General features: G+C 37.9%; 2 protein-coding genes across 3 annotated transcripts in view; both read left to right on the top strand.

Annotated features, from left to right (window-relative positions):
- The window catches only part of LOC137131885 (mucin-3B), a 41,046-nt gene extending 36,614 nt beyond the window's left edge, over nt 1-4,432 (top strand). Inside the window, exons 56-60 of the mRNA XM_067513725.1 lie at nt 209-469; nt 636-923; nt 1,192-1,428; nt 3,435-3,500; nt 3,594-4,432. Of these exons, the coding sequence (XP_067369826.1) occupies nt 209-469; nt 636-923; nt 1,192-1,428; nt 3,435-3,500; nt 3,594-3,868 (1,127 nt within the window). The 3' untranslated portion in view covers nt 3,869-4,432. The remainder of the gene's footprint in view (nt 1-208; nt 470-635; nt 924-1,191; nt 1,429-3,434; nt 3,501-3,593) is intronic.
- Nucleotides 4,433-6,280: 1,848 nt separating this feature from the next.
- Nucleotides 6,281-12,496, top strand: henmt1 (HEN methyltransferase 1). Of its 2 annotated transcripts, none has more exons than XM_067512310.1 (9): nt 6,281-6,561; nt 6,841-6,953; nt 8,154-8,288; nt 8,387-8,569; nt 8,726-8,903; nt 9,242-9,449; nt 10,931-11,051; nt 11,405-11,562; nt 12,155-12,496. In XM_067512310.1, the coding sequence occupies exons 1-9, from the start codon at nt 6,478-6,480 to the stop codon at nt 12,259-12,261; spliced, it is 1,287 nt and encodes a 428-aa protein (XP_067368411.1). In that variant the 5' UTR covers nt 6,281-6,477; the 3' UTR covers nt 12,262-12,496. The 2 variants fall into 2 exon arrangements, with proteins under 2 accessions (XP_067368411.1, XP_067368410.1); XM_067512309.1 differs by having other exon boundaries at nt 10,928-11,051.
- Nucleotides 12,497-12,524: the final 28 nt, after the last annotated feature.

The following is a 12,524-nucleotide window of genomic DNA, read 5'->3' as shown; positions in this document are numbered from 1 at the left end:
GATGATTATTCAATTGACTTAATTGGCAATAATTTTGAGGGGGATAACTATGGTTAAAAATAATTTAATTATTGCAGTCTATCTTTAATACATTGTTGTAAGTGCAGGTTAGGTCGGAATAACGTCAGAAACAATACCTGATAAGGGGGTCAACTTGAAACCCACACCTAAAAATGCTGCTTGTTTTTTCCCCCCTCTTTCTCCTCAGTGCCCTGTAACCCATCCGGTGTCTCAGTAGATACTGATTGCAACACCAACTCGGCCACCCTGTCTTGGGATGCCACAGAGGGTGCTCTGCAATATTATGGCCAAGCCCAATCAATAAATGGAAGCATGCTGTACTGTCACAGCAATGCATCTTCCTGCATCTTTGAAGGCCTAAAATGTGGTGACATTTTCAATTTCTCCGTTAAAGCCTCTAATAGCAACTGCAACACCTCGTTTAGTCCACCTCTGACAGCTGGAGCAGGTAAATTTAAAAATTAATAAGCAAACTGCAGAATTATAATTATTTTACTGCTAAACCAGTTTTGTTTGTTCACTATAGAATATAGAGATTAAAAATATTGTATAGCTTTGCGCAAGTAAAATACATTGTTGTCCCACTGGTAAAATACGATCTGTTTCCATCACAGTTCCGTGTCCTCCGGCTGTTGTGCGACATCGGATGCAATATATGGCCCAGTCTTACTGGGTCAGGACAACATGGGATAGCGTCAACTGCTCTGATGTTGAATACCTGGTGGAGATAACAGGCCGAATCAAAAACAACCCACACACCCTGATCGAGGTTTCATCTTACTGGCTACCCAGGAGATATTATGAATTCCCGCTGCCTTGTAGCACAGTTTTTAACCTCACTGTACGCTCCAGAAACTCAGCTGGGGTTGGCAAACCTTCCAGTGCCTTAACTGGATTAACAGGTAACTTTATATTGTGGTCATCCGTGTTTTTATTTCGAGGAGATTTTTCGTGATCGTGTTATGTATACATATGTTTAAGTATTGTTATGTTTACATATTTATGTAAAAACTTCACTCACTTGACCAATGAGCTTTTGCATAAAAAGCCATTAAAACATATATAAGCCCTTTTTAAAATAAAAAAATCATTACTTAGTTCAAAAGAGGCCCTGAATGAAATAGAAGTCATAATTAATGGATAATGTTTACATACCATTTCTTTTCGCAGCCCCTTGTGCTCCAGAGAATGTGAAATATAGTGGTAGCAACGACTCTGCTGTGCTGTTCTGGGATGCGTCTGTGTTTGCCACCAGCTACACTGTCTACAGTGTATCAGCAGGAAGCCGTATCAAGCTTTGCAACACCAGCAGCCTCTCCTGCACGCTGACCAACTTCAATTCCAGTGCCACTGAAGTGACAGCCAGCAATGCTGTAGGGGAGAGCAACCCAAACCAACATATTACAGGTCAGACACGCAACAAACACACACACACACACAAAATGTACTTCCGTTTTCATTGCTGCCAGTCCATTACAGACCAGTTCTTCACATCATTACATCATTAAGTCCCACCAACCTTAATTAGTGTTGCTATGCCCTTCAGTTCTTTCACTGCACATTACAGTGATTAAAGTGGCAAAATTATTAAACTTACATTACTTTGATGAGTGGGTTATTGATACTGTGTCGGGCTGACTTCTTAAAGCTTCCGATGTTTTTTTTATTAATTTTTTTTTTTAATAAAAGGTTAAATGTGTACTCAATGATATAGACCGACAAAAAGTTACTGTGAATCAATGGACTTAAGGTCCCGGGCAAAATGTTTGCACCCTCGACAGTTCATTTGTGCAAACCAAATGCAAATAAAGACGGATCTTGTCACTGGTTACACATACTAACAACTCTGTATAATTTGTGAATGAAGACAGACACATTTTATTTAATAACTTACATTTGTCTTTGGCGGTTATGAAAAAAAAAAAGCACCCACCAAACTGAAATTCCTATTAAAGCCATGTACAGTTGGCTACACAGCTCTACTGGCAGGAGTGGTCCTTAGGGTGGACCCAAGTGCAACAAGGAGAGAGGGAGGTGTAAGGAGAAAACTGCTTTATTTACGACTATAGTGAAAAACAAGAATGAACACCTAACATAAATTCGCTCCCGAAGGAGGACAAGAAGCTGACATAATTTCATAAACACACAAAATCCCTTTGGTGACACAATTTCCAAGACACACAAATGCACTAGACCAAGAATGATACCGTAACTCTTGGTTCCATAAATTCCCTACATGACTTTAACTTGGTACATGACAATCCCTCTCAGTGGATATACATACTTTGTTAGAATAAAGAGGTCCATGAGGCTAGAATCAATAAGCGTAACTCATGGGCACGTAGTTAAACATTCATCTGGGCTCTGAAAGGCAGATAATCACATTGACTGGTAAATACTTATGCATGGCGTGAATCTATACATGGGCTTGGCATGAAAAACATTCTCTTTACGATGGCATGGTTACAAGGGTCCGTGATAAACCTTGATGCCCTACGGGCACTTAACGTAATTTATATAGTCTGCAACAGAGAGGGTCTATAGGGAGCTGTTTCTCACTGAAGCAGAGTGGCAGGTAAAGTCAGGCCAACAAAAACTATGATCTAGAAACTAACCTTAAACAAGGGCTACAGGAACTAAGAGTCTAAATAAGGGGAGTGAACATAGAACTAATGAGACTAAGGCTTACAAACTAAGGAGTAAATGAACTTGTGAGGATTTGAACAAAAACACCTGGACACTACAAGAAAAGGAACAGACTAAACATCAGTGTAACATTGTTAACAAGGTGAAAACAAACCACAAAATACGCTCACAAGAAATGGCTAAGACACTGAATAAAAATCAAACCAAACCTCAGACTAAGACACCGATTACAAGAAACCCACATGAACAGGATTCAAAACCATGAGACAGGTGACCTTGGAAACAGGGAGTTGCACAGATAACAGAAACAATGACCTGACAGAGAATCAAAGGGAGAGCTGGGTTTTTAAAAGGCAGGGGAACAGGTGAAAGCAATTGTGACTGTTGATGACTGGTAAGGTGGAGAAGTTAACTGGGGACAGGAAGTGGAGAAAAAGAGGGACAAAATAAAAGTCCAGGGCAGGAAGTGACTGTGAGAGCCAGATCATGACATGTACATGGGATTGAGATTTGTTCCACCAATATAATATTTAATGCAGATTCACCTGGTACAAATGTTTATTCATCATTTATAGTATTTGTATAAGTAGTATAAGTATTGATAGTATTTCTTAAAGATCTGACACCTGATGTTATATATTAAAGTTAATTACTTGTAGGGTTTATCAAGGGGGGTGACACCTTTTTCTTTTTAATGTCAATTTTTTGGTTTATTCAATAATATTCCTAATATTCCAGTTTCAGCAAGTATTCCTTATCTTCCTCAGGTTCTGTGGGAATTCGTGCAAGAAGAGATTTGTGGGCCACTGAAGTCTATGCCCATTTGAATGAAGGTACTTGTGGCATTATTACACACTGTTGTGATTAATCATAATTAGTCCTAAAAAGCAAAAGTTAATTTAACCATGTTTCTCTGTCTCTTTCAGATCTTAAAACTCCAGAGTTGCAGACAGTAACAGTAAGTGGTGTTTCCTTGTACGTGAAATGGACAATGGTGAAGGGCGCCAATGAGTATACACTCGTCATTGAAGAAGAAGAGAAGCCTAATCAGCAACCAATAGTTAAAACTTTGGAAGGTGATTTTTACCAAGTGAAGGATCTCAAACCCCGGACCACCTACTGCATCAGGATCGCAGCCAGAAATGCCATGAATCAAAGCAGCTACTCCAGGCCAATGTGCCGTACCTCTGGTGCCTCCTAATGAACCATCACCATCAGCTTAAATGTAAAATGGACTCAGCAATATACCATCACATTAATTATAGGTTTTTCTTATCTGCTCTTTAGCATCCATAACATAATGTTTCCGGTTCAATCTCTAAGAACATTAAGAGTAAAACTGTAAAAAGTAATTACATCTACAAAGCTTTAACAATATTCTTATCTATCTGTCTATGGGTACATGTCAAAAATAAACAATCAAACTTGAGGGGAACTTTTAGGTTTGAATGCTTATGAATCTCTGCTAGGAATACTGTAGCATACATATATTACATGCTGATAATTGTGGCTGGTATCGTAGCAGCAAATGTGCAAATTATATTTATCAAAAATGAATGTTTTTGAGAAAAAATTGATTCTATGGATGATTGTTGAATTTAAAAAAAAGTAGTGTAAACAAACATAATGTCAAGTGATATTTTTAAAACCATGCAGTATATTTTCTTTATTACAGAAGATTTCTGTTTTAACATATCTCTTTCAACAGTCCCAGAAATGAAGAAATGAAAACTCTGTAAAACATTAAAACAACCCTATGTATAAACATTGATGAAAACTCATTTTTAAACTCAACGTATGTGTGTGTGTATACTCACAGTTTCATTGGAATGACTTACTTTTAAAAGGGTAAAGCCAAACGAAAACTGTTGATCTGAGCTCTGTGGATTATCCATAGCAATGCTTTGTTTTTAAAAGTAATTTAACAGTACAGTCTGCATCTAACAAGATTTCTTTCACACCCCAATACAATGACGCCAAAAATGTCGTAGATGAAATGATAAACTAATGATATTATAAATATCAAAATAGCAAACAAAGTTAGCAACAACACGGTGTATATACGTAGTGGCTTAAGAGACAAACATTGCACTCAGGAGTTGGTTATAAAACCAGCGTTAACCTGTTGGTAATTTATCATGTGGATAAATATTATTGCAAATAAATGCCAAAGTGGATATGTGTTTGCTTAATGTGTAAACAAGCCTCTGGAAAGGTTTTTGTTGGGTACAAATCAGAGTCATTGTGCAAACTCTGATCTGATTCTACTCTGACTGTGTTAATAAAAAACTGTTTCACCCTAACTGGTGCAAAATGCACAGATGAGGAGCAGGGAAATGTCACTGTACATCCTAACTCACTTAATTCATAACTGAGGTTATTGGTTTTCAAAAATGTACACTTACAAATTATGAAACATTTTTTTACCTCCACATGTTGAAATTAAAGCAGCTCCAGAGAAATGCCCACAATGTCCACAGTTTATAGAGCCTTCAAATTATGTCTTTCTAATTCAGTTTTTGCACAGTGTTTCTAATAATGCAATAAAAATGCCTCTGTTATATTCAGTAAGCAGTGACAGTAAACCAGCATGAACAATGACAAAAGCTGTCGGTGAACATTGTCAGTCATCCTGGTTTGGTTATCCGAACATTGAATCGTGTCAGCTGGACTTCTTTCTTCCTGGAAACGTTTGGCTACTTATCCAAGCAGCTTCTTCAGTCAAGTCCAGTTGACATGATTCAGTCTTCAGAATTCCGAGACCCTGAAACTGAAGCATCTAAATGGGATCCATCCATTATTCATTTTAATATTTACACCTGTGCTTGTCTTACAAATGTCTTCTATGAAAAGTGCCTATACTGCAGAGATATGCAGGAATTACTACCAGATTCTCTGATGTCCTCAATTGGCTTCACTTATTTGATAACTTTATCTGCTAGTCACTCTAGATCTCGTTTAATAACACAAAATATAGAATTACATATAGTATTTAAATTTTGTTAATACTGTTGCAGAGGTGGGAGAAAGTGCAAATATTTATCTATAACAAATAATCCACTATAAGTAATACCACTTTAAGTACATTTTAAAGCATGTACTTTTTGAAGTGGTGTATATAAAGTACCACACTAAAAAAAAACATGTATTGTAAACATTATTGTATGTGATGCTGTTGATAACATGAAAGTCCAATCCACATTTATTTAACAGACTCTCAAGTTGAAAACTATGGTAAAGAAACTGGGTTAAAAATAAATAATAATAAGGGTCAAAGTTACTGTTAACTTCGGGTGAAACAAAACAGCACAGCTTGTAAAGTTTAAGTTGATTTCAGTCACTTTATATGCTGTCAGGTGGTTAATCCATAGGAATACATCATCATTTATTAGTTCATCAGATTTTATTAACTAAATGTAACTAAAGATGTCAAATTAATGTAGTGAAGTAAAACTACAATCTTTTCTTCTGAACTGTGCTGAAGTAATACTAGACTGAAATGTAAATACATTAGTATCGTAGTAATTTTAACTTTTGTACATTTAGTCAACTTATACCAGATTTTACACATTTATCTTGGGAAGATAATATTTTTACGTACTACTTGCAGATGTAAGTATAGATGTGTTTTTTGAACATCGAATTTGGATGTAGAAACAAAGTCATGTAAAAATTATCGTCTGATAGACGGTGGGAAAACCTACTTTTCAGGCTTCGTGCACGTGAGAAAAAACCCGCAGGGACGCGCGATAACAGCAGCGCAGCACGTGGGCCGGCAGTGCCGTGGACGTTAACGTTGGCCGAATCAACATGGAATCGATGTTCAATCCACCGCTTCACAGGCAGCGACATCAGTTCGTCGTCGATTTTGTGAAGAGGAACAAGCCCCAAAAGGTAGCTAAACGTGAAATGCGAGCCCGACTCCGAAATGAGGCGTCGGTTCTGAAGCTAGAGTGTTTCTGAACGACGGAAAACGGTACACTTAGCTAACCGCTTACATGGCGCTAGCTAGGTTAGCTCGCTACAATGACGCGCGGTATTAGCGCCAATGCTCTTTATGTCTGCGTTTTTATCGCTATTAACTTTAATATTTTACTCTTGTGGTTCATTCAGGTAAAAAGTTGAATCCCCTGGCTGATTAAAAACCTCACATTCTTTCCCTTTTGTCCTCAGGTTGTGGACTTGGGCTGTGGTGAGTGCACCCTCCTAAAAAAGCTCAAGTTTCACCGTGAAATTGAACTCTTGGTCGGAGTGGACACCAATGGTGCTAAACTCCAAAAGAAAAAGTACGTGTGTCTAAAAGTGAACGGTGCACATTTTTTTAAATGTGGGTTTTCCCAATATATAGTGTGACGTTGGTGTATAGATCTCACTGCTTTTGACATTTAAAAACGCACGTAATATATTGATAAACGTTGGCGTAATAATGTGGAAATGTAATGACCTTTTTGCATTTCGGCATTTAAAGTGATGTTACCATAAAATCCAACCAAGTTCAACAATGCGGGTCCATATTTGGCTTTTGATTTGGACCTGTCGGAAGTTGTCAAGAGTTTGGGAGGAAAAAAAACTGCAAAAAACTTATTCATAATACTTGAAAGTACAAGATGGAACATTGCTTAAAAGACATGTATCCCAGGTGCAAACACTTAAAATGTCATTTGTCTAACTTGATTTCAGATATAGGAGAGGCTTCTAATGTTGGTAAATTATTTTAATATTATTTAGTTTTATTGCGATTGAATCAGACGTTTACTTCCAGCACCGTCCTCCGAGAAATGGTCTCCACAGTCATGTAACAGTATGCAAACAAATGTATTTAAGTCCATTTTGAGCACTATCCGCCATAACTTGCTCATTTGAGAATCTCTCAGTAGGAATTTGTGGGACTCTTTTACCTATCACTTGTTTCTCTAAAAACAATGTAGGTAAAAACACAATCCCTTCTGAAAGGAGAAAAAAAAATCCATCTTGTCTGGATGATAGTGGGGATAAGTTTTTCAAATATTTCTGTTCCAAATCCCCAAAAAGCAAAAATACTCCAGCTGTTATATCTGAAAGTACAAATTTGCTTCCAATGCCATTTACAGCTTATGACGAAAGCTGGTCACCAGAACAACAAGAAACTGAACCACAACTTCCATATCTCTATGCCATAGCAGTCAAGGGCACATCGGGGAGAAAAAGAGTGAAATGTATTGTGAAAAAGACTGTAACTTTGAAAGACTCTGATCAGCTAGTGCGGCCACTGAATATTGGTCTCAGATGAACCCTGAAGTGTTTTTTTCCTGGAATGACAGCTACACTACAACAACAACAATGAGGGCTTGGCGCTTCTTTTTTGCAGCGTCGTTGGGTTCTGGGTAAAATAATTCAGGGACACTGCAAAGCAGTGGAAATGTAGTGACCCAGCATCGTTTCCACCGATAATTTTGGGGGGGTACGTTAAAACCTTATGTTTAATGTGAAGATTCTACTTTTTTCAGGAATGGATTAGCTCCCGTATCAGCTGACTATCTGCAGCCAGCTTTTAATCAGCTGCGCATTGAATTGTACCAGGGCTCAGTCACGCAAAAAGATAGCCGCCTCAGAGGATTTGATCTGGTGACAAGTATCGAGCTGTAAGTAACTGTTGGTGTAACCGGTGTGCTTTATCTTTTCTTTCTTCATCCATCTGTATTGTTACTTATCACCATGTGTCCTCCCTGGCTGTCTTCAGCATAGAGCATCTTACTGTTGCTGACTTGGAGTGTTTCTCTGAGGTGGTGTTTGGTTACATGATCCCTTTGGCAGTTATCGTCAGCACCCCAAACTCAGAGTTCAACCCCCTTTTTCCTGGATTGGAAGGTTTCAGGCACACTGACCACAAGTTTGAGTGGACCCGAGCAGAGTTCAGATCCTGGTACAGTACAAAGCATTTTTTATTTTTTTTTACATTTATTTTCAGGTGTTTGTTCTTGTAGTACTTGCAGATGGATGGTTGTGTTCTATTTATGAATTTTCCTTCCCTTTCCCCTCTAATTATTTAAATTGAACTTAAAAATACATTCCTCATCAGGGCTTCAAAGGTGTGTTTGGAGTTTGGTTATGAAGTGGAATTTGCTGGTGTTGGACAAGCCCCATCAGACCAGCAGGAGCAAGTCGGCTTCTGCTCTCAGATTGGGGTGTTTCACCGTCTCAGGGGGAGAAATGACATGTTTTGTGATGGTGCAGAAGATGTGTTCTCATACACGCTGGTGAGTTTTTTTCCCTGCCATGTTGCCATGTAAAAATTGTATTTATAGATTTTTACCAGTTGTTCTATAAAACTGTGTTGCTGACATGGAAAGGAAACGTTACAGTTTTATGTAGCTTTTAAAATTCTTATTAATCTGATTTTCTTTCAATAATAAGTAAATTGGTTACTGGTGTGTTTTAATGTGTGGTTTTTATTTGCCTTGACATCTCAGTACGTCGAAATATTTGATAACAGTGAGGTTTGAGGTAGCACAATTATGACTTTACAAATGTTTCTGTGATAGTTCCTGCACACAGCTCAGAAGCTCTGAATTATGTCTTGTCTTTTCTTTATCAGCTGTATATTATAAACTACCCCAGCCTGCAGGACAATAACATCTTGCAGAGAGTCCTGGTGAGCGAGGTACTGCACTGTGCAGAGAAACTGAAGAGTAGATGGATAGAGGAGGAAGCAAATGAGAGGGATGATATCGCTTCACTTTGCCAGACTGAGAAGGAAAGGGAGGGGGGGCTCTTGAAGAAACCGGTGGAGATACCGCAGACAGGTGAGTTTCCCGATGCCTGATCTCAGTTCCTAAAAATTTGCACATATGTCTCGTTTAATAATGTGGGAACCAGTATTGAAAGCTTCTATGTGCAGAAATATGTGTCATGACAGAAAGGGAGGTTATTTTTCTCATTTCCTTTGGTAGGTTTTTTGCTGCCAAGTTGTTTGCAATAGTGAAGTTTTTTTTTTTTTTTTGTCCAAGTATCATAAACAGAATTTGGTCTCTTGTTTTTATTCTTTCTCATCATGTAATCCCAGATTCACTCCATGATGTTGGGATGGAGCTTATGTGGGGGGCTCTACCAACTGTAGCAGCAATTTTTCCTTTTCTTATTCCAGAGCCTTGTTGTTTATGGCTCTAGACTTATGTTTAGTCACACTGCACAAGGAATTTAGTTTTTTCCTGATAATGATCAATGCATTTGCACAGTATGGCACGTAATATGTGTTTGGCTACTTCTCCCCTACCTTGGTGTAAGTATGGCAGCCTGCCATGCTTTGATGGCAAAAGAACATTTTTTTATATCAAGTGATGTTAATCTCATGACTAATCAGAATTTTATTTTATTTTTTTTAAGGTCTCGCGGTAGGTATGAAGGGATAAGAGAGCAGTTGTTGTCAATGTTGTGCCTAAACTTCACTGCCTGTTCTACCTCCACTTCAATCCCTCTTTTACTTGAGGAATGAGAACCAGCTGTTGTAAAGAGGCAGATGTTGTTGACTTACTAAAGGCCATATCATTTGTCAGTTACTGTCCTTAAACGCACCATTTAATTGTCTCCTCCTCCACAGCTCAGTTAGAGTGTGGTAGAGTGACACAGTAACCGAATATAGAGAGTGAATGCGTAAATCAGAACGGTCTTTTCCGATCGTTACACAGAGGTTATGTACTAAAACACAAACAAACATGGTCAAACCAGGAATGTTTACGTTTGAATCAGATGGTAAGTTCCTGTTTGTTGGCCTCATAAATTAAAAAAAAAAGTTTTAAATAGAAAGGTGTTTTATTATAATTCTTTTTTTTAAAACCATATTTATGAAAATAAATATTGTATTTCATAACTGACAGGATTGGCAGGAATATTCTGTTTTATATGTCATCAGCACAAACAGCCTCTTAGAAGAGGAACATCCCAGAGGCCTTTAATTGAGGCCCCCAGTGAGACATGGAGAAAAATGATTTGGATGCCATAAATACATCTTATTACTATTCACTTTGTTTTACATGACCCTTTGAGGATGTGACTGTGTTTTCAGCAAAAGTAGCTCACTTGGATTTAACAAAGGAAAATATAAGTAAGAAAAGGCTTTTCCTGCTGGACAGTACAAGTTCTCCTTACAAATCTTAAGCTGCACTTTTGGACTTACTAAATTATTTGTTTGGGGGACAAAGTATGTAGTACATGAAGTATGCATGTAATGTCTGACAGGTCACTTAAAATAACCACTTGCCTATAAACATTTAAACGATTCCAGCAGCATGTGGAGCAGAGATGAAAAATCCGGCGGAGCAGTGTGTGAGAGGTGTGCTAAAAAGAGAGGATGAAGAGGCACTCAGGACAAATGACGAAGGACAACAGGAATCTGGCACATTGAATAGGTGTGTGTCCTCAAGCAAGATGGGAAAGAGCTGTATTGACATAGTGAGCCAGACAGCAGTTTGTTGCAGGAAGCTGATGACCAAGGTCATGTGTGACCTTGGTAGTTCTCTATCAGTTTTACCTTTTAATGTGTAACTGCAAACAATACCTAACTCACTGTCACCAAGTTAACAAATAAATGCGCAAATCTTTCCTTTTTCGATTTGTGCATTTTTACTTTCAATTTCGGCTTAATATTGAATTTATTTAATTCATCTGAAACCAGTTTATTCTTAATTTTAAGGTAATATTAATTCTTAACCCGTTTAGTCATCACATACTTATTTTGCTCCCCTTTTGTTTTTGCTGGCAGGTGTGTACCTGTACCCTTGGCTGCGCTGTGGTCCAGCTGTTCCAAAGTCAGAGCCCTGAGTGGAAGTCTGACTAATCTCAGACATCTGTTGATTGATAAACCCGAAGTTAAACTGAGCCAGGACGGCTCGGCTCTGCTTCTGAATGACCAGGAACATGGTATTGTTAGCATTAAATCAGTATTATGCATTTTATTAAACATGTAAAATGTCAACTTTAATATATTAGAATAGGGAGAATATACTGTGTAAAATGTGATTTCAGAGGCAGAGGAGAAAGATGTATTGATACCTTGCATGTACCTGTGGCCTCCTAATTGCAAAACTGCTTCAGAGTAGTTTCATGCTAACTTTGACTATGGGGTGATTGTTGTTTTGTCTTTTCCACTAGTCAAAATGGGAAGAAGTATGAGAATTACAAACACAGCCTGCTGCAAATCAATAAGTTTGGCAAAATGGCATTAGACTTGTTAATTTCACTTTTACATATTAAATCAAGGATTACGCCATTCATATTCACAAATGTCACCGTTTTATCCTCCTTTGGGAAATGCACTAGGGGTTGTCAAGCAGATGTCATCACTGCACATTGGCTTCACAGTAGTTAAATGATTGACAGAGCTAGTTTGTTAAAGTTTCCAAAATCATTGATCTCTGCAACTCATTTCATTGCAGTTAAAAAAAAAACATGTCATCATGTGAACGATAATTTATTACTTGCGTAGTATTAATCTTTTGATTTGTGTTGTTAGATCTTGATGAAGAGGATCTTAATGGTTTTGAAGACTGTGGGTATTCAGAGGCCAGGCAGTGCCCCTCCAGTGCAGAGCAAGAGGAAGACTGGGAGGCAGATGTTTGATCTGGAAGATGTGGCTGTGTTTTCAGCAAAAGCAGGTGACTTGGATTTAACAAAGGAATTCACAAGTAAGGAAAGGTTTTTCCTGTTCTGCTAACAAATCCTATACTGCACCTTTGGACTTTGGACAAATTTATTTGTCTAATTACATGTCCCTTAAATCAACCACTTGCCTCTGAAGTGTGTGGCTACATTTTGAAATCCACTAGACTGTCCAAATGTAAATAGTCCAATAAAAAGTGTAAATTTGCCAAAAATAATCACAA

This window comes from Channa argus, chromosome 8 (genome assembly GCF_033026475.1).
Source record: "Channa argus isolate prfri chromosome 8, Channa argus male v1.0, whole genome shotgun sequence".
In the NCBI taxonomy this organism is placed as follows: domain Eukaryota; kingdom Metazoa; phylum Chordata; class Actinopteri; order Anabantiformes; family Channidae; genus Channa; species Channa argus.
The sequence above is the reverse complement of the archived record's forward strand: the minus strand, read 5'-3'. Positions and strand labels throughout refer to the sequence as shown.